Source organism: Aspergillus karnatakaensis (assembly GCF_047715665.1).
Source record: "Aspergillus karnatakaensis strain CBS 102800 unplaced genomic scaffold BJY04scaffold_62, whole genome shotgun sequence".
Taxonomy (NCBI): Eukaryota; Fungi; Ascomycota; class Eurotiomycetes; order Eurotiales; family Aspergillaceae; genus Aspergillus; species Aspergillus karnatakaensis.
The window spans coordinates 56,489-76,067 of record NW_027395774.1 but is presented as its reverse complement, the minus strand read 5'-3'; the positions used below and the strand labels follow the sequence as shown (position 1 = coordinate 76,067).

General features: G+C 52.9%; 11 protein-coding genes across 11 annotated transcripts; 6 read left to right on the top strand and 5 right to left on the bottom strand.

Moving 5' to 3' along the window:
• Positions 1–612: 612 nt before the first annotated feature.
• Positions 613–1,149, top strand: BJY04DRAFT_222669 (cell wall mannoprotein 1 family protein; the record flags this gene model as incomplete). The annotated part of the gene is made up of 1 exon (XM_073717463.1): positions 613–1,149. One exon carries the CDS (start codon positions 613–615, stop codon positions 1,147–1,149), a length of 537 nt encoding a protein of 178 aa, XP_073566636.1.
• A 56-nt stretch (positions 1,150–1,205) lies between these two features.
• On the bottom strand, positions 1,206–2,410 carry BJY04DRAFT_199300 (uncharacterized protein). The gene is made up of 3 exons (XM_073712751.1): positions 2,163–2,410; positions 1,885–2,105; positions 1,206–1,835 (listed from the first exon to the last, which is right to left on the bottom strand). The coding sequence occupies exons 1-3, from the start codon at positions 2,343–2,345 to the stop codon at positions 1,388–1,390; spliced, it is 852 nt and encodes a 283-aa protein (XP_073566635.1). The 5' UTR covers positions 2,346–2,410; the 3' UTR covers positions 1,206–1,387.
• Positions 2,411–3,435: 1,025 nt separating this feature from the next.
• Positions 3,436–3,822, top strand: BJY04DRAFT_222667 (uncharacterized protein; the record flags this gene model as incomplete). The annotated part of the gene is made up of 1 exon (XM_073717462.1): positions 3,436–3,822. One exon carries the CDS (start codon positions 3,436–3,438, stop codon positions 3,820–3,822), a length of 387 nt encoding a protein of 128 aa, XP_073566634.1.
• A 1,566-nt stretch (positions 3,823–5,388) lies between these two features.
• On the top strand, positions 5,389–6,351 carry BJY04DRAFT_231272 (carbohydrate esterase family 5 protein; the record flags this gene model as incomplete). Its single annotated transcript, XM_073719482.1, has 2 exons — positions 5,389–5,952; positions 6,007–6,351. 2 exons carry the CDS (start codon positions 5,389–5,391, stop codon positions 6,349–6,351), a joined length of 909 nt encoding a protein of 302 aa, XP_073566633.1.
• Positions 6,352–6,470: 119 nt separating this feature from the next.
• BJY04DRAFT_231270 (rhamnogalacturonan acetylesterase) lies at positions 6,471–7,254 on the bottom strand (the record flags this gene model as incomplete). Its single annotated transcript, XM_073719481.1, has 1 exon — positions 6,471–7,254. One exon carries the CDS (start codon positions 7,252–7,254, stop codon positions 6,508–6,510), a length of 747 nt encoding a protein of 248 aa, XP_073566632.1. The 3' UTR covers positions 6,471–6,507.
• A 726-nt stretch (positions 7,255–7,980) lies between these two features.
• Positions 7,981–9,405, top strand: BJY04DRAFT_222664 (uncharacterized protein; the record flags this gene model as incomplete). Its single annotated transcript, XM_073717461.1, has 1 exon — positions 7,981–9,405. One exon carries the CDS (start codon positions 7,981–7,983, stop codon positions 9,403–9,405), a length of 1,425 nt encoding a protein of 474 aa, XP_073566631.1.
• Positions 9,406–9,466: 61 nt separating this feature from the next.
• On the bottom strand, positions 9,467–11,063 carry BJY04DRAFT_210327 (uncharacterized protein; the record flags this gene model as incomplete). Its single annotated transcript, XM_073714237.1, has 2 exons — positions 9,467–10,810; positions 10,860–11,063. 2 exons carry the CDS (start codon positions 11,061–11,063, stop codon positions 9,467–9,469), a joined length of 1,548 nt encoding a protein of 515 aa, XP_073566630.1.
• A 1,892-nt stretch (positions 11,064–12,955) lies between these two features.
• Positions 12,956–14,706, bottom strand: BJY04DRAFT_231265 (pyridoxal phosphate-dependent transferase). The gene has a single exon (XM_073719480.1). It carries the CDS (start codon positions 14,585–14,587, stop codon positions 13,124–13,126), a length of 1,464 nt encoding a protein of 487 aa, XP_073566629.1. The 5' UTR covers positions 14,588–14,706; the 3' UTR covers positions 12,956–13,123.
• A 346-nt stretch (positions 14,707–15,052) lies between these two features.
• Positions 15,053–16,796, top strand: BJY04DRAFT_222660 (Alpha/Beta hydrolase protein; the record flags this gene model as incomplete). The annotated part of the gene is made up of 2 exons (XM_073717460.1): positions 15,053–15,252; positions 15,311–16,796. The coding sequence occupies 2 exons, from the start codon at positions 15,053–15,055 to the stop codon at positions 16,794–16,796; spliced, it is 1,686 nt and encodes a 561-aa protein (XP_073566628.1).
• A 197-nt stretch (positions 16,797–16,993) lies between these two features.
• On the bottom strand, positions 16,994–17,761 carry BJY04DRAFT_199293 (uncharacterized protein). The gene has a single exon (XM_073712749.1). It carries the CDS (start codon positions 17,708–17,710, stop codon positions 17,120–17,122), a length of 591 nt encoding a protein of 196 aa, XP_073566627.1. The 5' UTR covers positions 17,711–17,761; the 3' UTR covers positions 16,994–17,119.
• Positions 17,762–18,480: 719 nt separating this feature from the next.
• On the top strand, positions 18,481–19,536 carry BJY04DRAFT_199292 (DUF1772 domain-containing protein). The gene is made up of 2 exons (XM_073712748.1): positions 18,481–18,642; positions 18,691–19,536. Exons 1-2 carry the CDS (start codon positions 18,588–18,590, stop codon positions 19,146–19,148), a joined length of 513 nt encoding a protein of 170 aa, XP_073566626.1. The 5' UTR covers positions 18,481–18,587; the 3' UTR covers positions 19,149–19,536.
• The last annotated feature ends 43 nt before the right edge of the window (positions 19,537–19,579 follow it).

The following is a 19,579-nucleotide window of genomic DNA, read 5'->3' as shown; positions in this document are numbered from 1 at the left end:
GGATAGGTTGCCCACGCTGTGATGTTTGACTCAAGCAGTCTGACTCTCCCCTTTACGTCTACCAATCCTGACACCAAATATGGTAGGAATGGTACAATCTGGCCAACGCCCAGCTGCAATACAGTCATGGGACCGGAATAGCTATTGAGGCGCATTGAGCGTTCCGATCCGGTTCTTCACGCTAGCACATAGCCAAGCGCAGCATCGCAAGGCTGTACACATTGAGAGAATGTTCTGTATGGTTCCTCTAGACAATGACATCCTCAGTATAGGTCTATTCGGCTCATCCGCAGTCATTCATCCTGACTCAGAAATATCCCTATACAGAGCATCAAGCGCTGGCACAGTTTCTACAGTTTTCGTCAACAACCCTCCTCAGCTCGCCATGCCGTGCTCTGACACGTATACTCTTCGGGATCAGAGGGGTACGCAGACGGCAACGGCAACAACACATGTCGAATTGGATGAAGCACTGCAAAACTCACAGCGACCGAGGCCTTGGAAGCTATAAGTAGGGCATCATAGTCCCTCAACTCAGACCATCCTAACCATCCAAGCCAGAAGCAAAAGAGTAAACAGCCTCAAGAACCGGAAACACAGCACTCTATCACAATGAAGTTCACCAGCATCATCGTCCCCACCATGCTCCTAGCCGGCGTCATCGCCGAGCCCATCCCCGCCGAAAAGCGTGCCCTCTCTGACTACCGCAACATCCTCAACACCGTGACTGCACAAATCGACGTCGCAGCCAACGACCTCGACGACTACCTCGCCGGCAGCGTCCCCGGCACCGTCGTGCAAGCCTCCTCCGAGGTCCTCGTCGACCTCCTCGAGCAAGCCGTCATTGACATCGGCCCTCTGGCCCCGCTCAGCGTCATCGACGCCCTCCAACTCATCACCCCAATCACCACCCTCGTCAACCGCGTCGACGACCTAACCAATGTCATCATCTCCGCCGAGCCCAACTTCATCGCTGACGGCCTGGAGGCGGACGTCCTTGCTATCCTGCTGGAATTCAAGGCTGCCGGTGAGGATCTGCAGACTGTGATCACGCCCAAGGTGCCGGCTGGGTTGCAGAGTTTGGCGAATTCGCTTGCGGCGCAGGTTGTTGCGGATGTGGATCGGGCTATTGCTGCTTATTCTGATTAGGTTGTAGCTGGTTGTGGGTGTGGATTGTGGTGTGAGGATCTAGCTCAACCTGGATTACCTCTGGAGATCAGACTGTTGCATTGCAGTTGGTAGTTGATGAGTAATGAGAGTGTTATATCAAGATACGGTGCACTATCTTGAGCTTAGTCCCTAGATGTAGGGGTCGCTGGCTAGTAATACTAAATAGGTAAGGGCAACGCCGTAGCAACGTAACATGATGAGTTCTGGAATATCCTCGCTACTCCCTCTTAACAACCTGCTCCTCAATCACCTCCTCGACAAACTTCACGATATTCTGTCCCCTGAACAGCCTCCTCGTCCACTCCAGCGAAACCTGCGCATACCACGGAACCATCCACCGCAGCGGCCCCATCCAGCTAGCAGTCGGGCAAATGAGCATTGACGAAGCACTAGCCGTCTGCAATCCCATCAGCTTAACCCCCAAGCCAGCCGTCATATCCACCCGCTTCGAGCTGATTCCATCAACAAGACCTAGCAGCGCAAGGAAGAATGCAGCGTCCATGTCTGGTGGAAAGTCCGACGTGAGCTTGCCGCTTGGCGGGCCGTTTGTCGTTCTTGGATGGCCCCAGATCAGCAGCGTTGAGTCTGAGTTTCGCCCATTTGGTAGGGTTGCTTCGTATTGTTGGCCTTCTGGAGTGGTCCAGAAGGGGTGGTCGGGGGATACACTGGTAGGATTAGTTTCGTCACTGCAATGGAAAGAGGGAGAAGACGTACGGCCAGAAATTATGCGGTGTCCAGGGTGGGATCTCGGTGACTTCTTCGGCAGTGCGATATGGGACGGGCGGGTTGAGCTTCGGTGAGGGGGTTCCTTGTATATGGTTTACCTTCGTCGTGTGAATGGTGTCTATTGTTCCCCATGTTGTGGTCGTGCCGATTGCACCAGCCTCGATGATGAAAGACTCTGACTGGGAGAAGTGGAGATGGAGCGGAGGAGCCTGGTTGCATTAGTCTTCCGGTGCTTTGATTTGTAGTTCACTACGAAAGTGACATACCTGGGGATGCTTTTTCCCTTGTTTCGTGTGCTCGTGCCCGCCAACGTACGTCGCGCGCATCAAGACCGATGCGTCTAACTCCGGACCAGGCTGCAGGAATTCGAGAATGAATGAGCCATCGAACAGCTTATGCGGGCCGCCAAGAGGACCCGGGAGTCTGGGTTCTGTCTGAGTTGGGCGCATCCTCGCAACGTTTGAGATATCGTGAGTTTATTCGTTAGATGGCCTGGCTATATATACGATGGATCATCGCCTGGTTAAGAAAGGAGACAATCATTTCCAGCTCAGAAGTGCAAGCTGCGCTAGCACAAACAGGACTAGCCTGCGCAACATGTCAGCTAGAAAAGGGATAGCTTCGTGCGGCTGAGAGCGAAGGGCTGTTTTCCAATCATCTTGGTCATGCTGATTCTCGGCCGCTAGCGGTCTATATTAAGCGCAGAGGATGGCACAATCATGAAGAAGACATGTCCTTCAGTACCGAGTGACGCCGGCAGAGAATATAATCCCGATGCGACTAAATGAACGGATCAGTCCAGGCCGCCGATAAGCACACTGGCTGTAACCCGCGCTCTAGACACCTTCATCAGGAATACTTAGTTAGTGAACCAGTTCCTCAGCCGACTGGCTTTTAATGCCTGCAAAACGCCTCCTTGTGTGCTCCATGGGGTAGATCTAGAGTCGATGTCTGATAGACCACGAGGACATAGCGGTAATCGACACACGACCATCGCTCCTCGATTTTACCTCGCAGACATGTCGCCCAGCAATCAGGCAACACGCACAGCCTGATCAACTCGGTTTTAAATCGAACCAGCCAACGAAATGTGTCGTCTGCTGCTGCCAATGAACAAACCGCCACGCCGCAACATCTCACCTGTTACGGCATGATCTTTATACTGACAGTCGAACGCGCAATATCATGCCTGTATCCGGAGCTATTCGTGGCGCAGAACTCTAAGCTTGCTTGGCTGTCACGAACAACCCTAACATGAGAGCCGCAATACGAGCCATTTGCATGATCGACGCTGAAGGTTTGTGGGGATCGACGTGGTGCTGGTTGGCGAGCTGTCATTTGTGAGGCATGGAGAACAGCTCGTATTCCTTTGGGGGTGTTGAGAAAGCTCATCAACGATCTGGTGGCAGAAAAGGCAAGCAGCGATCGAGAGACAGTATATCTGGAATGGCATGTACCTTCGTGCCGACCACAGTCGAAAGTATCACCCATCGGATTCCTCTACCTCTCCACCCACTACTCCTAGCTACAACCCTCAACATGCAGTTCAAATACCTCTTTCTCTTTCTCACAGTCCCCAGCGCTCTCGCCGCAACGCTAGAAACCTTCACCCTCGACGACGGCACAACCATTCAAGCCGACCCCGAAACCATCGTTACTCCTCACAAACCAGGCGAACGAGGCCATTCTCACAGCGTCGACTCCAGCCCCGCCGGTGCCAAAATGCTGCTCGCTCGGGCCTGCTACCCTGAGTACCCGGTGCCGTGTCAGAGCGGCAACACCTGCTGCCAGGCGGACGACCTCTGCTGCGAGAACCGCTCGTGCATCGACCCGGACTATCATAACTGCTGTCGCTATGGGTATTATTGCGATAAGCCGTATCGCTGTGTGCTTTATTCGAATGGGAATATCGGGTGTTTGCTGTAGGGACGGTGTTGTTGATAAATACATGTGGCACCGAACGTGTACGATGAGATTGTCCTCAACCATCGAGTTATGGACTGGGAACCGGGTTCTTTACTTCGCATCATATACTTCCTCTCGCTCTACAGACTGTTGCTGTCGTTTCGGGCTTGATGCCGGCTGATAGTTGGGTTCAATCCCGGTTCTCACGCATAGCCGCTGTTCATAGCACAACTGTCGCTTCAAAACATTCCTCCAAATTGAGATTTTAGGTGAATACTTTTCATCACCAGTCCGTTTACCCTGTTGCTCGTGTCTTGAAGATAACTTGTTGAATGAGAACAACGTTCTTGCTGTGCGTAGATATTGTAGAAAGTCGAGCCTCCTTCCTGTTTCCTACGCGCACCAGTCGTATAGTAACTCGTCCAGAATGCCGAGCGTTCCTCCTCTACGAGGTTTTATAACTCTTGCTAGAATGGTACGCCGATTACCTACACCATTGTAAGGTCAAATGTCACGGAAGAACTAAAGTCGAAATATTCTGCCTAAAATCTACTCTACAGCCGGCCGGGAGTTCCCTTTCACTATAAGGCCATAAGAGACTTAGCAGCATGATAATTCCGATTGTTGAGTCTCGTGGTTGGCGATGTCGAATTTTTGGGCACTCGGTGGGTCGTCACCTAGCTCAAACAGGAAGATACCCCTCGCCCTAGGGCTGGTGGAGCGCCCTGTGAATGGTTGTTTCCAAGTCTCGGGATTGTTTTGGCCAAGTTCCAGGGGTTTTTCCTGCGTTGTGGAGCTATCGGATGCCTCGGATGGTCTGGAGCCTGGAGGACTATAGCCAGCCCACCGTGCGCCGTGCGCATCTGTGAAGATTGAAAGGTCAAGAAGCAATAGATGCGGTCGTTCTTGAAGTGTCCACTCACTCTGGAGTGGCTCATAATCAGACGGAAGCGTCTTGTTTCAGCTCCAACCCAAGGACTCATCCTGAGACAAGTATGGCTCCCAAGGCTGCAGCCTTGAAGTAGACTGTAGAAGCAATCAGGTTTTCGTGGGGGCCGTATCGCAGGGCCTCGATACTCAAGCCGATATCCGATCCGGAATTTAATATCTGAGGCAGCGATCTCACGAACTGGTCGCAATCATAACCGCTTCTAGCCTGGTGCTTGGTATAGGGTTGAGACTAGGGCGCGCTGGCGTCGCACCACTGCTTCACCTCCAGCAAGCTTCGGCATTTCTCGCTTGGCACATCGATGGATCAAAACTGGAATGTTGAAGCCGAGCGACGATCTATCAGATCTGTCCAGGTTTGTGGTCTCCGATAGAGTGCGCTGGGCTTAGCCTCGGACACAGAGCACCCCCACAGGCGAAACACTCAACTGCCGAGTTTTGGCTAAATTGTAGGATCAATCCTGCCCTTGTGAGTCTGGTCTATATAAGTCAACTTCTCTCCCTCGTTTTGTCGGCTTCTCAAGCGCTGTCTGGCCGCCTCGCCCTCGTTTATTCTCCCCTTCTCCAGTCAATCGTTCTTCAACTGAGCTGTGCTCGGTCTATCACTTTCTTTAAATATACCCATTGCCAAACACCAACATGAAGATCGCTATTGCTCTTACCTTCATCGCCGGTGCCCTCAGCGCACCGACCAAGACCCTTGAGGATCGTCAATGGGGATTCGGTTCGTTGGCCTCTCTCCTCCCCAACCCCAGCTCGACTGGTTCGACTGGATCCGGGTTGACTGGATTGACCGGATCGACTGGCTCGACTGGTTCCTCCGGTCTGTCTGGTCTCTCTGGCCTGGGCAGTGGCTTTAGTCTCTCCGACCTGTTCGGATCGTCGGCCGGCTCCGATGATTCTGACAGCTCGTCGGGCTCTTCTTCTTCGAGCGGCTTTGGCGGGCTGGGCAGCTTCTTCGGCGGCAGGTACCTCCGCGGTCTTCAACCATATGTACTAACAAGATCTATAGGCGGCTCCTCCTCCTCCAACGATGTCAGCTCCAACAGCGGCTGCAAAGAATTGACCTTCATCTTCGCCCGTGGCACCACTGAGATCGGCAACATGGGTACCGTCGTCGGCCCCAAGGTCGCTCAGGAGCTCAACTCTTTGACCGGTAACAAGGCTGCTATCCAGGGCGTCGACTACCCTGCCGATGCTGCTGTACGTACTCCCTACTCTTATCACTTAATGGAAGAGACAATCTAACGAAGTCAGGGAAACGCTCAACTCGGCGCAGCAGGCGGACCCGAAATGGCCTCCCTCGTCGAGCAAGCCCTCCAGCAGTGCCCCGACACCAAGGTTGTTCTCGGAGGATACTCCCAGGGCGCCATGGTCGTGCACAACGCCGCCGGCAAACTCTCCGCCGGCCAGGTTGTCGGTGCCGTTACTTTCGGCGACCCCTTCAAGACCCAGCAACCTGCCAACATTGAGAACTTCAAGACCTGGTGTGCGACTGGTGACCCGGTTTGCCTGAATGGTGGAAATGTCATGGCTCATTTGAGCTATGGGTCTAATGCGGCTGAGGCGGCGCAGTTCCTTGTTCACGCCGCTGGTCTTTAGATGGACTATTATCCATCCGACATTCGATGTATCTACCTGTCTTGACTAGTATGTCTTGTTCATAAGGATATATAGTATAGTCATTTAGCCTATCAAAAGAAACGATAACGATACTGATCTCAGTCACATCCCCTTAGTCCACTGCTGTCTCGTAGCCTACAACTCAGGGTAATAGTACTCCCCCTGCTCAAGAGCTGCCACCAACTCCGGATCAACACTAATAAACTCATCAAACTCGGCATTCAGCTCCTTCAAGAGGAGTGCGACAATCCCCGCAAAAACAACCTCACCCTCCTTGTTGATGTGCGTATTGTCCCCACTAGACAGGTTATAGGTATGCGAGTTATCCTCCCCAATAGCACTGACATACTCGCGACTCGCCTCGTTCAAATCCGCCCACAAAGCGCCGGTCTCCCCGGCCGCCTCGATCGTTAAGTCCTTGACATTCTGCAGGTCCTGCCTAAGAGTACCATCGGACTCAAAATTTCTCCGCGTGAGACTCGTCAGGAAAATCGGCACGCCCCCTGCAGCACGAACATCCGCATCGAACTGCACGAGGTTGTCGACGAAAGCCGCCAGTCCAGACTCCGTCTTCTGGTCGTTATGCCCGAATTGGATCGTCACGTAGGGCGTGTACTCGTCAGCGTGGCTCTCCACTGCGGCAAGGACATCGGCCCAGTACCCTTCGTTCCGGAAGGAGCCTGTTGTCGCGCCGCTGTCGCCGAAGTTCTGGCCTGTGGAGCCGCTGGTTAGGCTGGAGACGAAGGCGTCGCCCCAGCCGCCGTTGGTTGCGGTGGTGGAATCGCCGGCGAGGAAGAAGGCGGGTGGGAGGGCGCGCTTTGTGGGAGCTGCTGAGGTGAGGGTTGCTGCGAGAGCGGCGGGGAGGATGGTTGAGGGGCGCATGGTCGTTGTATTTATAGATTATACGCAGTTTTTGTGGGGAACAGATGAGGGTTATGTGATGGGGTGTCAGGTTCCCAGTTGTTGTCGGGATATATATATCTTCCACAGACACGGTTAAACTAAACTAATTCAACCGCCCCCCACGGAGGGTGCCGTCTCGGACAACCGGATCTCTCGTATTGAGACAAGCAAATAACTAAGAATGTCAAGCATCCTTGCAGAATGACGCGATTGTTCTTCATGGTGGGAGGAGATTCTGGCTATGCCAGACGCTGATCGGCGCCAAGACGGAGAAATTCCCCCAGAATCCCCAGAACACCCCGGATTTCGGTCAATCGCGTGAGTTATGGCGAAAGCGAGTGCCAGAGAGAGCACGATCGGGGTATCTTTACCCCAGAGTGAGCCTTTCATCCGGTCATTGTGTCTGGTTGGTCGTTGCTGCCTAAGCCTGTATGCATCGCGAAGGAAGGCGCGCATCACGTGAGGTAGATCCGCTCGGTGTTGACACCTGGGAACTCACCTTGGAGCTTCAGCCATCGCCATCAATCATCATCATCCTGACAATCACCATCCGGTTCTTCATCTCTCTTGCTATATCTTGTTGTTTCTTCCAGCTTTCTTTTCAACTTTTTAAGATGAAGTGATCGACGACGCCAAGCCTCGCTAACGCGGGCCCCTGCTGGGATTGCCGCCAAGTTTTTCCGTCCTCTTCCACCGACAAGCAAAATGGCCCATTTACCACCAGAGATCCTGTATTCCGTCGTGGACTGCTTGGACAATACTAGTGATAGGATTTCTCTCCTCCGAGTATGCAGACATTGGCGCGCTGTTCTGTCCCGGGAGGCTTATCGCTGCGTCCATGTCGAGGGCTCTCAGATACGGTCCCTTGTTGCCCTGGTCCTCGACAGCCCACGCCTCGCGGGTTACATTCGCCAACTGAGTCTTTACTGGTGCAAGTTCACTCCTGATGGGAAAGACAAGGATCCCCTACCGAGCACCGTTCTAGATCTAGTGGACCGCGTCTTTAGCACAGACGAGAGAGAGAATGTGCTTGCCGATCTAGTCCGCGGTGATGGTGATGCATGGATTTCTCTTTTACTCATATCGCTTCCTAACTTGACCGACTTGACTGGAAGGGCTTGGGCCATCCCCAGCACTTGGATTACGCGCATCGTGGCAAGTGCCGCCTTCCGAGATCCTCCCTTTGATCAACGCCCGGTCTTGCAATGTTTGACCAGCCTCAGAACCGAGTCAACCGATACTCATGACTACTACGCCCCCTACCAGTTCATGCCTTTCTTTTATCTTCCTGCCATGCGAGCCGTACATTTGGCCGCCTTGAAGGAACAAAAAGTGTTACGTCGGGAAGGAGGAAACGATCATCCATCCTTACGGACAGCGAAGGGGACTTCGCCTGTCGCCTCGCTAACCTTTGAGACACACTGCACCGCTAGATATGGCATGAGAGATATCCTAACCGCTTGCTCGAATTTGAAAAGGTTCACTTACCAGCATTTCATCCAAGTCGACTGGGGATCTCAGTACACTGAATATCGTCCCTGGCTATTCCACCCGACCCTCTACACCCAGCGTCACAGCCTGGAGGTGCTGTATCTGAACCACGAAGGAGAGTGTGGTGAATCGGACGATGACAGCGACTTGGAAGAGGATGATTACCCTGCCTACAACCGCTGGTTTGGCTCCCTGAAAGATTTCGAGCGACTTGCCGAGCTCTGCATACGTGTTAATAACCTACTGAACTTCCATCCGAAAGACCAACACAAGACCGTCACACTCATTGACATTCTTCCTCGAAGCCTGAAGCTCCTGCACTTGACTGGCTGTGGCCCTGAGCACTGCCCGCTGCTTATTCCGAACTTGCATGCTTATCTTTCCGATCGTGCACACTGCCCATATCTGAGAGAAGTACTCATTGAGACATGGTCTTCTGAGCGTTACTCATTCGTCCCGCAACCTAGCCTTGGGACTGGAACGGAAATTCCATCCAAGGTCAACACCTTGGTCCCAGTCTTGCAGAAAGCCGACCTCGCTCCTATCGAAGCCATGTGCAGCAGCCTGGGCATACACTTCATGCTTTACATTACAAACCGATGGGGCGAGCGGGAGCCTATACGATGCAGGGAGGAGTAATGGGAACATTGGATTGAGCTTGATTTAATGGCGAAGAACTCTCTCCAGGGTTTATACCTGCCTACCACCAATACCGGAACTTTAGCTCGTCCTCTCGGTCAGTTCGGTTCAAGTACTCCTCATTGTCCTCGGTTCTCGCAGCTATCTCGTTCGGCGACATGCTTGCGACTAGTCTGTCACGACGTTTGTTCTCGTACACATAGTACGCCCAGAGGACAAGTGGGAGAACTTCGCAAAGTACAATGGAAACCAAAATTCCCCGAATGGCCGTTCCGTACTGTGGCTCCTCCTCATCACGAAACAGCTGCGGCCCGACAATGTTCCCAACGCAGTAGATCACGAAGCAGAGCAAGGTTGTTGTTAGCTTCTTGGTGGTTCCAGCGACGTTTGATGCAATGAGGCTCAGCATGATCGCGTATGAAGCGGGGATACACAGGAGCAGCCATACGCCAGTCGCACGACCCCAGGTATTCTCCTGTGGCAGACTCTGCAGCAAGATGCCACCCACAAGGGTTGGAAGCGTGACGACAAACATGTTGAGAGTGCGTCCTTTTGGGAAATACCAACTGAGGGCGCCGGCGACAACCATGGCAACGCACTCCACGCCACCGACTGGTAGTGTCAACAGAGTCGTCTGGAGCCCGCTAAAACCGAGGTTCTGAATGAGGATGGGAAGAAAACTGCCGCCAATATTGACCTGCATGGAGATGCCGTTGTAGAGGGCGAAGATCCACACCTGCGGGTCGCGCAAGGCCTCTAACATTTGGTACGTCTTGAAATTGGTGTTCTTCACTCCGGTTCGGTTTTCGCGAAGTCGCTCAATCGCGATAGCGCGCTCCCGCTCGGTCAGAAACTTTGCATTGGCAGGAGAGTCGGGAAGGAACAAAAACACGACGGCGGCCCAGGCGATGGTGATGGCGCCGCAGAGCAGAAAGACGAATTGCCACTGCTTCACGGCCGTGTGGATGTGACCGACACCATAGCTTAGGAGACCCCCGACAATTGCGGCCACGCCGACCATAAAGTACCACGCCGTGCAGCGCGCGCCCTGTTCCTGGACCTTGTAAAACATGGCGGTGATTTGGATCCAGGCCGGAGGTATGCCCGCTTCAAAGAAACCCATGAGAAATCGAAGACTTGCCATCCCGACAAAGTTCTTAGGAACCGCACTGAGGATGACCATCACTCCCCAGATCAGAAGATTCCACGCGGCAAACTTGCCGGTCGGCAGTCTCTGGAGGAGGTAGTTTGCAGGAAATTCCCCGGCCAAGTAGCCAAAGTAGAAGATCGAAGTGGCCCAGCTGTAATCTTGGCCGGTCATTCCCAGGTCTTCGCGCATGTTGTAGACGGCGGCATAGCTCATGGTGACCTTGTCGAGGTACTGCAGTCCGAAGGTGATCATCAACTAAAGGCATCAGCTTGGTGTCTTCGTTCCATCAGTACGTGGCACTCACGATCGGCATCAGATACAGGTCAATCTTCCATCGCACACGGCGGTCTTCCTCTTCCGTGTATTCAACATGTCCATGCTGGGCGATAAACTGAAGACCAATGTCGATGTCATCGCGGTTGTCGCTGCTTATGATGGCCTTTTCAGCGTCTTTGGCAGGCACGTTCGCAGTGGGAATTGTTTCGGAAGTTGCGACGGTGGATGACATCTTACAGGCTTCACCTCTAAATCAGCAATCCCCCCCTTCCTTGCCATCCTCCTTTTATTCCGGATCCAAGAACCAGGAGTTCCCCGGATTCGAGATAAGAAAAGCCGAGTGGAGATCTTGGCCAGAGTTGGAGAAAGATAGCGGTAGCGAAACCCGAGGTTTCCCCTCTTTTCTTTCGGCTCTGCTCTCGCATCTCGCATCTCACTCACATCATTATGGTTCGGACAACCATCGCCTGCGCTCGTTGCCGGTAGGTGAGCCTTATCAGCTTTTCTAACCACGCGCTAACCAACCTCCCTCAGAGCCTCCAAGGTGAAGTGCATCCATGATGGTGCCCCACCGTGTCGCGGTTGCGTCAAGGCTGGGAGGACCGAACCGGGTCTCTGCCTCCTAACGCGACCCGAAGTGAGAAAGTCGATTCATGAAGAGAATCACACGAGAAGCCTTTCCGATACTCCACGTTCCAATCAGTCATCGCTCCAGAATGTGCTCAAGACCGCGAAGCTGTTCATGGACAAGTTTCCAGAACTTGGTTTCCTTCACAAACCAACATTCTCACGCGACCTAAGGGACCAAACAACTGCGTTGAGACTCAAGGCAGAGGGTCTGGCTAATGCTATGATGGCCCTATGCTCTCCACTCACCGATTCGCACGATGGTGCCATGCGACAAGGTCCTTCTATATCTGACCCACCATCACTACCGCAGCCACCGGACCTTTATGTGGTCCAGACCTTACTACTCTCATCGATGTACGAATGGGGGCAAGGAAACGTGCCTACAGCGTGGATGTATACCGGTACGACAGTAAAGAGCTGCAGGTAGTCGTTCGAAAGCTAACGAATCTGTAAAGGAACAGCGATCCGGATGATCCAGCTGCTTAATGCAATGGCCTTGAAGTCACCAGCCGATCCCTTGCAGCAGGAAATTTATAACCGTACACTGTGGAGTTGCTTCATCATGGATAGGCTTATCTTCTCCGGGGCGCCCCAATCATTGTGCCTTCCTCTAGACACCCTTAATACTTACTGGCCAATAGCAGAGACCGACTACGCATTCGCAGATACCGACATTGTGCACCATCATGTGTTGAGTCCTTGTCCTATGACCATGGACTACTCATATGCGACACTTGTTCATGGGTTTGAATCCTGGTCCCAGATCCATCATTGGATTGTGTCGGGCGGTCGTCGCAAAAAGGAAATGCTCCTCGCTACCAATAGCCCATGGGAGGAGACTTCGCCGTGGATGATGATGCGCAGAAGAATCCAACACTGGCGTGATGCGCAAGATCCTCGGCTCTGTTACCCAGCCAACCTTGCTGGAAGCTGCGCCTCCATCGGGAAAGGGGAGGCTTTCGGGTACATTAACCTCATCTACTATCTTAGCATTGTCTTCCTGAACCGAGAGTACATTCCATTCCTCCCGTGGCCGACTTCAACTCCCCACGGCCCAGTGGATCCGCCTCTACTTTCTGTCCGGGCGCCGGAAGGGTGGTGGGAGACCAGGGCCGAGGAGCTGTTCAACGCTGCAGCCTGTATTACCAACATTTTAGCCGACCTTGATGATGAAGGTGCGGCACTCAACACCCCATTCCCCGCTTTCTGCAACTTTTCAGCGGCTACGATGAACATCTACGTCTCCTGCTTTCCCACCATGAATCTTGATCGCAGCAGAGACTTGAGCATCACTGTCGAGAAGAATATTGCATACCTAGATCACTTCCGACAAATATGGCCAATCGGCCAGGGTTGGTGGGAAACGGTCCAGCGGACTAAGGCTCTATATACTCAGCACAGTCAAACTCCGGAGAGGTATCTTGGGAAGACACGCGATGACTTTATTACCTTGGAAGCTTCCATTCATGACGTTACTGGAGCATCCCCTTCTACCAAGGAGGGGCAACACCATCAGCAGCAGACCCAGCGTCCCTCGGAGACACACTTTGAGAACTTTGATACAGATCCTGGTCTTACGCTTTCGGGGGATTTTGCAAATGAGTGGCCGCTCTGGCATGAACTGCATACACTTGACTTTGATTTCACTAACTCCAATGCCTTCTAAAGTTTATGATCTATAATGCTACCTCGCACTCTGCGTTCTATCATCTGATATGCACGCTTCAATATCCTCACGATATTATCGAGATCCTCGTCTGTCACATTGTATGGAGGCGCGAGGAGGATATGATCGCCCTTCTCTCCATCAACCGTGCCGGCACCGGGATATACTGCAATGCCCAATTCAAAGGCTTGTTTTTGTACGGAGATACCGAAGCCCATACCCGCATGAAATGGTTGCTTGCTTTTTTTGTCCTCGACAAACTCAAGAGCCCAGAATAACCCCTTGCCTCTGATATCCCCCACAAATCTGCTATCGCCGAATTCTTTCCGGAGCAGAACCCCAAGCCGCTTTCCCTGCCTGTAACACTTCTCTATTAACTGCTCCTTGCGTATGACGTCCTGAACCGCGAGGGCAGCCGCACAAGCAATAGGGTGGGCTTGGTAGGTGTGGCCGTGGTTGAAGCTCGAGCTTCCCTGGCGCAAAACATCGATGATTTTCCCGCTCACAAGCATTGCCGCGATTGGAACATAGCCTCCCCCAAGCCCCTTCCCAAGCGTGACAATATCCGGTCGGATCCCCTCTGGCTCAAAGGCGAAATACGTGCCCGTCCGACCCGTGCCGCACATGATCTCGTCTAGATGGAGAAGAATGCCGTATCGGTCGCAGACCTCGCGGATCCCGCGCCAGTAGCCTCGGGGTGCAGAAACACATCCTGTCGTCGCACCAACAACAGTCTCTGCACTGAACATCACCACGTTCTCTGGCCCCAGTCGCAGAAATTCTGCCTCGACCTCTTCAACCAAACAATGTGCATACATGTCTTCTGTCTCCCCTTTCTCAGTTTGCTGGAACCGATAAGCAAATGCAGGGCTCACGAATGCAACATTGGATAGAACTGTCTCCAGGTACGGCTTCTTGCGCGCGACATTGCCGGAAATCGACATGGCCCCGATCGTGTTGCCATGATAGCCGCCCCTTCGACTCACGAAAACCTTTCGACTTGTCCTTCCCTTTCCAAGTTCATACCAATATTGCCGGGCGCACTTCATCGCCGCGTCATTTGCCTCGCTCCCACTCCCGACAAAGTACGCTCGCACAAGGCCGTGGTCGAACGATGGACAGTTTTCGGGTGATAAAACGGAGCGGGCGAGATCTTCAGCGGAGGAGGTTGTATATGACATGGTATGCACGTAGCTGACTTGGTTCATCTGGGCTGTTGTTGCGGCGATGACTTCCTTATTGCCGTGTCCGATGATCGCTACTGCCGCGCCACCGCACGCGTCCAGAATCTTCCGTCCATCGCTGAGGTATAGATAGCTACCTTCAGCACGGCTGACCTGGTATGGCCGCTCGCTCAAGCAGCGATGCAAGAGTGCTGACTCTGGAGGCGACGACAGCTCTCCGCTGTCGGACTTTGTCGCGGGAGAAATGTAGTTGGTGCTTGCAGTAGACGGCAACATGCTGTTATACAATATCCAATGGCGAATCTGCAGGGGATGCGGGATTGTCGTCTATGAGCCTCTGCTGGTCTATTCTGACTGAAGCTGTTGGATGAATCCAGACAATCGCAAAATATAAGGAAATATCTCGAATGAAATCTGACATGCGACGGCTGTGTTTCCGACTACCATCCTCCCAGGAAGCAAAGGTGGTGTCCCGAGGTCCTCCACCATCGGGTCTATTTCGCATCTCAAACCCGAACTGAGATCCGAAAGTGGCCGCCTCCAACCCGATCACTGCTAGCCTCCACAGACCGCGACAGATGCGTTATCGCGGATCCAATCAGCCTCAAGCAACCTTGATAAAGCCGACATGAGAGTTGGGGTAGGAATCGGTTCCAAATTCCACTTCAACACCCGGGTCAACCTGGAGATAAACCACCAACAAACCATCTTTTCCTGCCATAGAGGATCGCCAACTTGAACATGCGCTCCGACGAAGTGCCAGACGTGAGTAAGGTCGAGCTGAAGGTTCCTGGCCTTGGGGCTATCACCGGACTGTCTCTCAACGGCGAGGTCTATCAATATTTGGGTATACCATATGCTATGATACCTGGACGATTCAGACGATCCAAACCGGCAGCTGAGCCATGGCCAGAACGCAGGTGGGATGGGACGGTGTTCGGGTTAGTTGCGGCTGAAGTTGACTTTCTGATCATGAAGGTGATGCTAATACTTGTACAGCCCATACTGCCCGCAACCGCCCCGGGACTTCTATCCCGTCCCATCGCCCCCAAGGCCATGGTTGCAAATGCCTGCTGCAGACGAGATGAATTGTTTGAACCTCAATATTTCAGTGCCTCGGTCGCCCGATGCGAGCAAGTCGAATGGCCTGTTGCCCGTCATGGTGTTCATCCACGGCGGCGCATTCACGTATTCCATGAATTCGTCGCCGGTGTATGACGGACGCATCCTCGCGTCCAAATCATCCGACATCTCCTCGCCGACGATAATAGTGACAATGAATTATCGCCTTGGTGTCTACGGATTTCTCGCGGGCTATGATATCAGAGAGTACAACGCAGCGAACGGAGAGGAAGGCACGGGCAATTATGGCATCTGGGACCAGGTTCTGGCATTGCGCTGGATACAAAAGCACATCGCGGCATTTGGTGGCGATCCTGATAGAGTTACGCTCTTCGGGCAAAGCGCCGGTGCAGTGTCGGTTCACTGCCATCTTCTCCGAAACGAAGCGCTCTTTTCCTCGGCCATTTTGCAATCTGGACTCATCCGGTTATGTGGCGTCAAGTCCATAGACGAGTACCAAGCTTGCTATGAGCGCATCCTACTCGAGCTTAACATTTCTCTCGATCTTCCACCGACCGAGCGTATCACGAGGCTGCTGCAGGTCGACACCGACAGTCTCACAGCTGCCATGATTCCTACCTTTATTGTTCCGGTTATCACGATGGCGCTTTGTGATGACGGCGTCCTCATCAACGGTCCGATGCCGACGTACGACATGTATCCCAGCTTTACCCCTCCAGCCTGGTGCAAGCGGCTCATGATCGGAGACTGCCGAAACGAGTGCATAATCTGGAACAAATCGTGGGACAATCTATCTTTGACTCCTATGACGAAAGCGCAAGATCTCTCTACGCCGGATGCGAAGCTCCTTCTAGCTAAGATGGCCTCGTTCTTAGGATCAAAGGAGAAAGCCACAGCGATCGCCTCGTTATACGGTCTCTCGGAAACAAGCTCACCAGATGAGACATTCCGAGCAATAGAGCGATTTAACACTGACGGGATGTACTCGCAACTTATATACTTCGCCGAGAAGGAATACCCGGCAATGTACACATACCACTTTGACGTTCCCTCTGCGTTTGATAACGCGTGGGGCGGTCTCGCCCATCACTCCTACGATAACGTTCTAATCTGGGGTGTGCTTCGCCATGTACTCCCTCAACAGCAGAAGATTGGCGATCGCATGATGGAAGCGTGGATTCGGTTCGCTTGCGGCGAGGAACCGTGGGAGAGGCATGATAGAGCCGGTCGGTGGATGGTTTTTTCGGAGGATGGGGCGCAGATGAAGAGCAAAGAGGAGGATCGGGAAAGGGGGTATGAAATCTGGGATGAGTTGCATCGGAAAGGCCTTGTGGCTGATGTGTCGGGGTTGAGTAGTGAGCTTTGCTTGAGGGGGGGTGAGCTTGTTCCTTGGAACGATTAGATGCTGTAGAGGAAACAGTGGTAGTAACAAGGCTCCCTGGTACAAGGTCGGAGGAAACTCTACGAAATGATTGTCAACCCTAAATGGCATGCAACGCTTGACCATTTACTATACTAAGCACGTAATGCCATGATTTTGCACCTCTTACCACTCCCAGTAGCAGAGCACGAGGTAAGCACTCGTAGCCTTCCCTTACTATCGCCTACAGTTTCTGAAAAAGATATGTCAAAGTCCAGTTCACGTATTCGACCCTCGCATTCATAACCCAAGCTTCAACCCATGATACATCGAACCGCCGAAAGATATTGACAATGAACATGTTACTAACCCCAGGTGTCGTCCATCAAATCTTCCTGTCGAGTCTCATGCTCAATAGCATCTGCCCTCCCCTGTTGCTCCCAAGCCCACTCATACCCACGCCGTACCTGGCGCTGGACCACATCCGCCAGCTGTTCTGGAGTGTTAATGGGATGCTCCTGTCCAATGTTCGTCCAGGGCAAGCCCTCAACCTTTGCCTCGACCAAAAACCGCACCTTCAGCCCTGCCAACCACTCGCCTCCATTCTCCACTTGAAAGTGACTATCCCAGCCATCATACCCCTCCGGAGAAGCCCTTTGGACCACCATCTCAACTACACGGTCGTAGGAACTCCCGCGTCCAACATCCTCCTGATACAACCACCTGACCTCAACTTCAACCAGAAAGTGCATCCCGGGTCCCGCTGACCATTTGCCTCTCATGATCCTCACACATTGCGCCGTGTGCCCACTCACATCCCCCGACTCCTGACTCGATGCATCCCAGTCCATGGGGCCACCCCCAGCATCGTACCTGTCACCCAGCTCCATCACTGCATCCCCCTCCATGTCCACCTGCCCAACTATCTCCGACGCCATACTCCTGCACATTTCCATCCTGACCGACACTCATCAAACAAATCCAACTCTCGAGAGCCGAACACGGCCTCTTATAAGTTATAACCCTAGCCCCTACCCCGCGTAACGGTGCCGCCCTAACGGCGGCGGGCGCTAAATCATTGCCCCACTACCATACCAACCCCACTACCATACCAACCTTAACAGCCCCTTACCAACCAATCAAACGATCTGACATTCTGACTCCAGCACTGCAGAAATGGCTGTGCCTGCATGCCCGGGCAAAGTTGGACCCCAATCTGCCTGGTCCAGCTGGACAGTGCGGATATGACGAGCTTGCGCGTGCTCAAGGAAGGACTGTCGAAACACCCGCCGCTTGCCTTTTCCAATCTCGAATCCGGGTTGAATTCTCAGCTGGCCTGCTTTTGGCCTTATGATAGCTATTGACGGTTGGGGTCTGGTGTGTGCTACGCGTCCCGTGGCTCCGAGTCGCGTCGTCATCGCGCGATCACGTGACTAGATGACCAGCGCTTCCATGCATAAAGCTGCACAAGCTACATGTGTTGCATAAAGATGCATAACTCAAATACAGTTTCGGTGAGTCTTGACATGGGGCTCGAGCAGAAAGTCTATCTAAGAGTGAGGGCACCATTATGCATCCCTGAAGCTCACGGCGCCTAGGACCTGAGGGTCAAGGCGAGAACCAGGTGTGCAGGTAGATAGTGTGGTGCCATTCTCTTCGCTGACCGGGTTTCGGGGGTAGCCCGCTCGTTCTACGAAGCGGACCTGCTACTTCATCCATCGTATCTCCTGATTTTCCAGTCCGATCGCTGCCCGTGTCAGTTATATATATTCATCTATGACAGTTGCGTAGCAGAACTATGCTCTATGGAATTTCTAACGCCCTGTCAGCAAGATGAGCGACGTAGGCGTCGAGGCCGCCGCCGTGATCGCAGGATCGTTCCTGTCTGGTAGTCAACCCCTTACACTCTTTAACACATATTCTCTAACAGAAACAGGCGCAATAATGTCCGTCTACATGCTCACCATCCCCGCCCTCTTCGAATCAACCAGCAACCCGGGCCAGCTCGTCAAACACTGGACGCGCATCTACCTGAACGGGCACTACAAAGGTCCTGTAATCTGTCTCTCGACGACAGCGCTCTACGGCCTGGCGACGGTCTCAAAGTACGCTGCCGGCGAGAACTGGAAGGTTTTTGCGACTGCGGGAGCCCTAACGACGGGGATGATTCCGTTTACGGTTGCGTTGATTGTGCCGACTAATAATACGCTGTTTCGGCTGGAGGGGCAGGCTAAGAAGGATACAGGTGGGAGTGCAGGTGCGAGCGGGGTGACGTGGGCTGAGGCGGAGGGCCTGGTGAGAAAGTGGAATCGGTTGAATGCCATTCGGTCGCTGTTTCCTCTGTCGGGGGCGGTTCTGGGGTTGATGGCTATCTTGAAGGTTGTTTCTTTCTAGATGGATGTTTGGATGGCTAGGTTTGCGTATCGAAGGGGGAAAGGGTTGTGGGCATGGATCCATGGATTATATTGGTTGCGACTATGGACCGGTGACTTTACTGAACATAAGGAGTAAACCCGGATTTTATTGATCTTTTGAAATGAACTTCAAGTTTGCTGTTAGGTAGTCACACCATGTGAGTAAAGGATACTGCGTTCGTAAAACACCGTCGGTCACCGAGACACGACCTCACTGTTATGGGGCTCGTCAGAGCACTCTCAGATGATAATAACGAGCAACTGGAGAAAGGCAAATCAGCCTGGGTCTTAGAAAATCATTCATTCTGGGTACCCAGTTTTATGCTGCTCCAAATGAATAATTTTAGGAATTGACCATACCAGCAGTAGTAAAAGCAGAAGATATACCCTTGAAAACTGATCTATTCGATA

Excerpts from the sequence above, each read along its gene's own strand:
- BJY04DRAFT_199300 (XM_073712751.1), bottom strand. The coding sequence starts at position 2,345 with ATGCGCCCAACTCAGACAGAACCCAGACTCCCGGGTCCTCTTGGCGGC. Across the intron at positions 2,106-2,162 it reads AAGGGAAAAAGCATCCCCAG|GCTCCTCCGCTCCATCTCCA; the intron begins GTATGTCACTTT and ends TAATGCAACCAG. Across the intron at positions 1,836-1,884 it reads ACACCGCATAATTTCTGGCC|TGTATCCCCCGACCACCCCT; the intron begins GTACGTCTTCTC and ends TAATCCTACCAG.
- BJY04DRAFT_231265 (XM_073719480.1), bottom strand. The coding sequence starts at position 14,587 with ATGTTGCCGTCTACTGCAAGCACCAACTACATTTCTCCCGCGACAAAG.
- BJY04DRAFT_199293 (XM_073712749.1), bottom strand. The coding sequence starts at position 17,710 with ATGGAAATGTGCAGGAGTATGGCGTCGGAGATAGTTGGGCAGGTGGAC.
- BJY04DRAFT_199292 (XM_073712748.1), top strand. The coding sequence starts at position 18,588 with ATGAGCGACGTAGGCGTCGAGGCCGCCGCCGTGATCGCAGGATCGTTC. Across the intron at positions 18,643-18,690 it reads CGCAGGATCGTTCCTGTCTG|GCGCAATAATGTCCGTCTAC; the intron begins GTAGTCAACCCC and ends TAACAGAAACAG.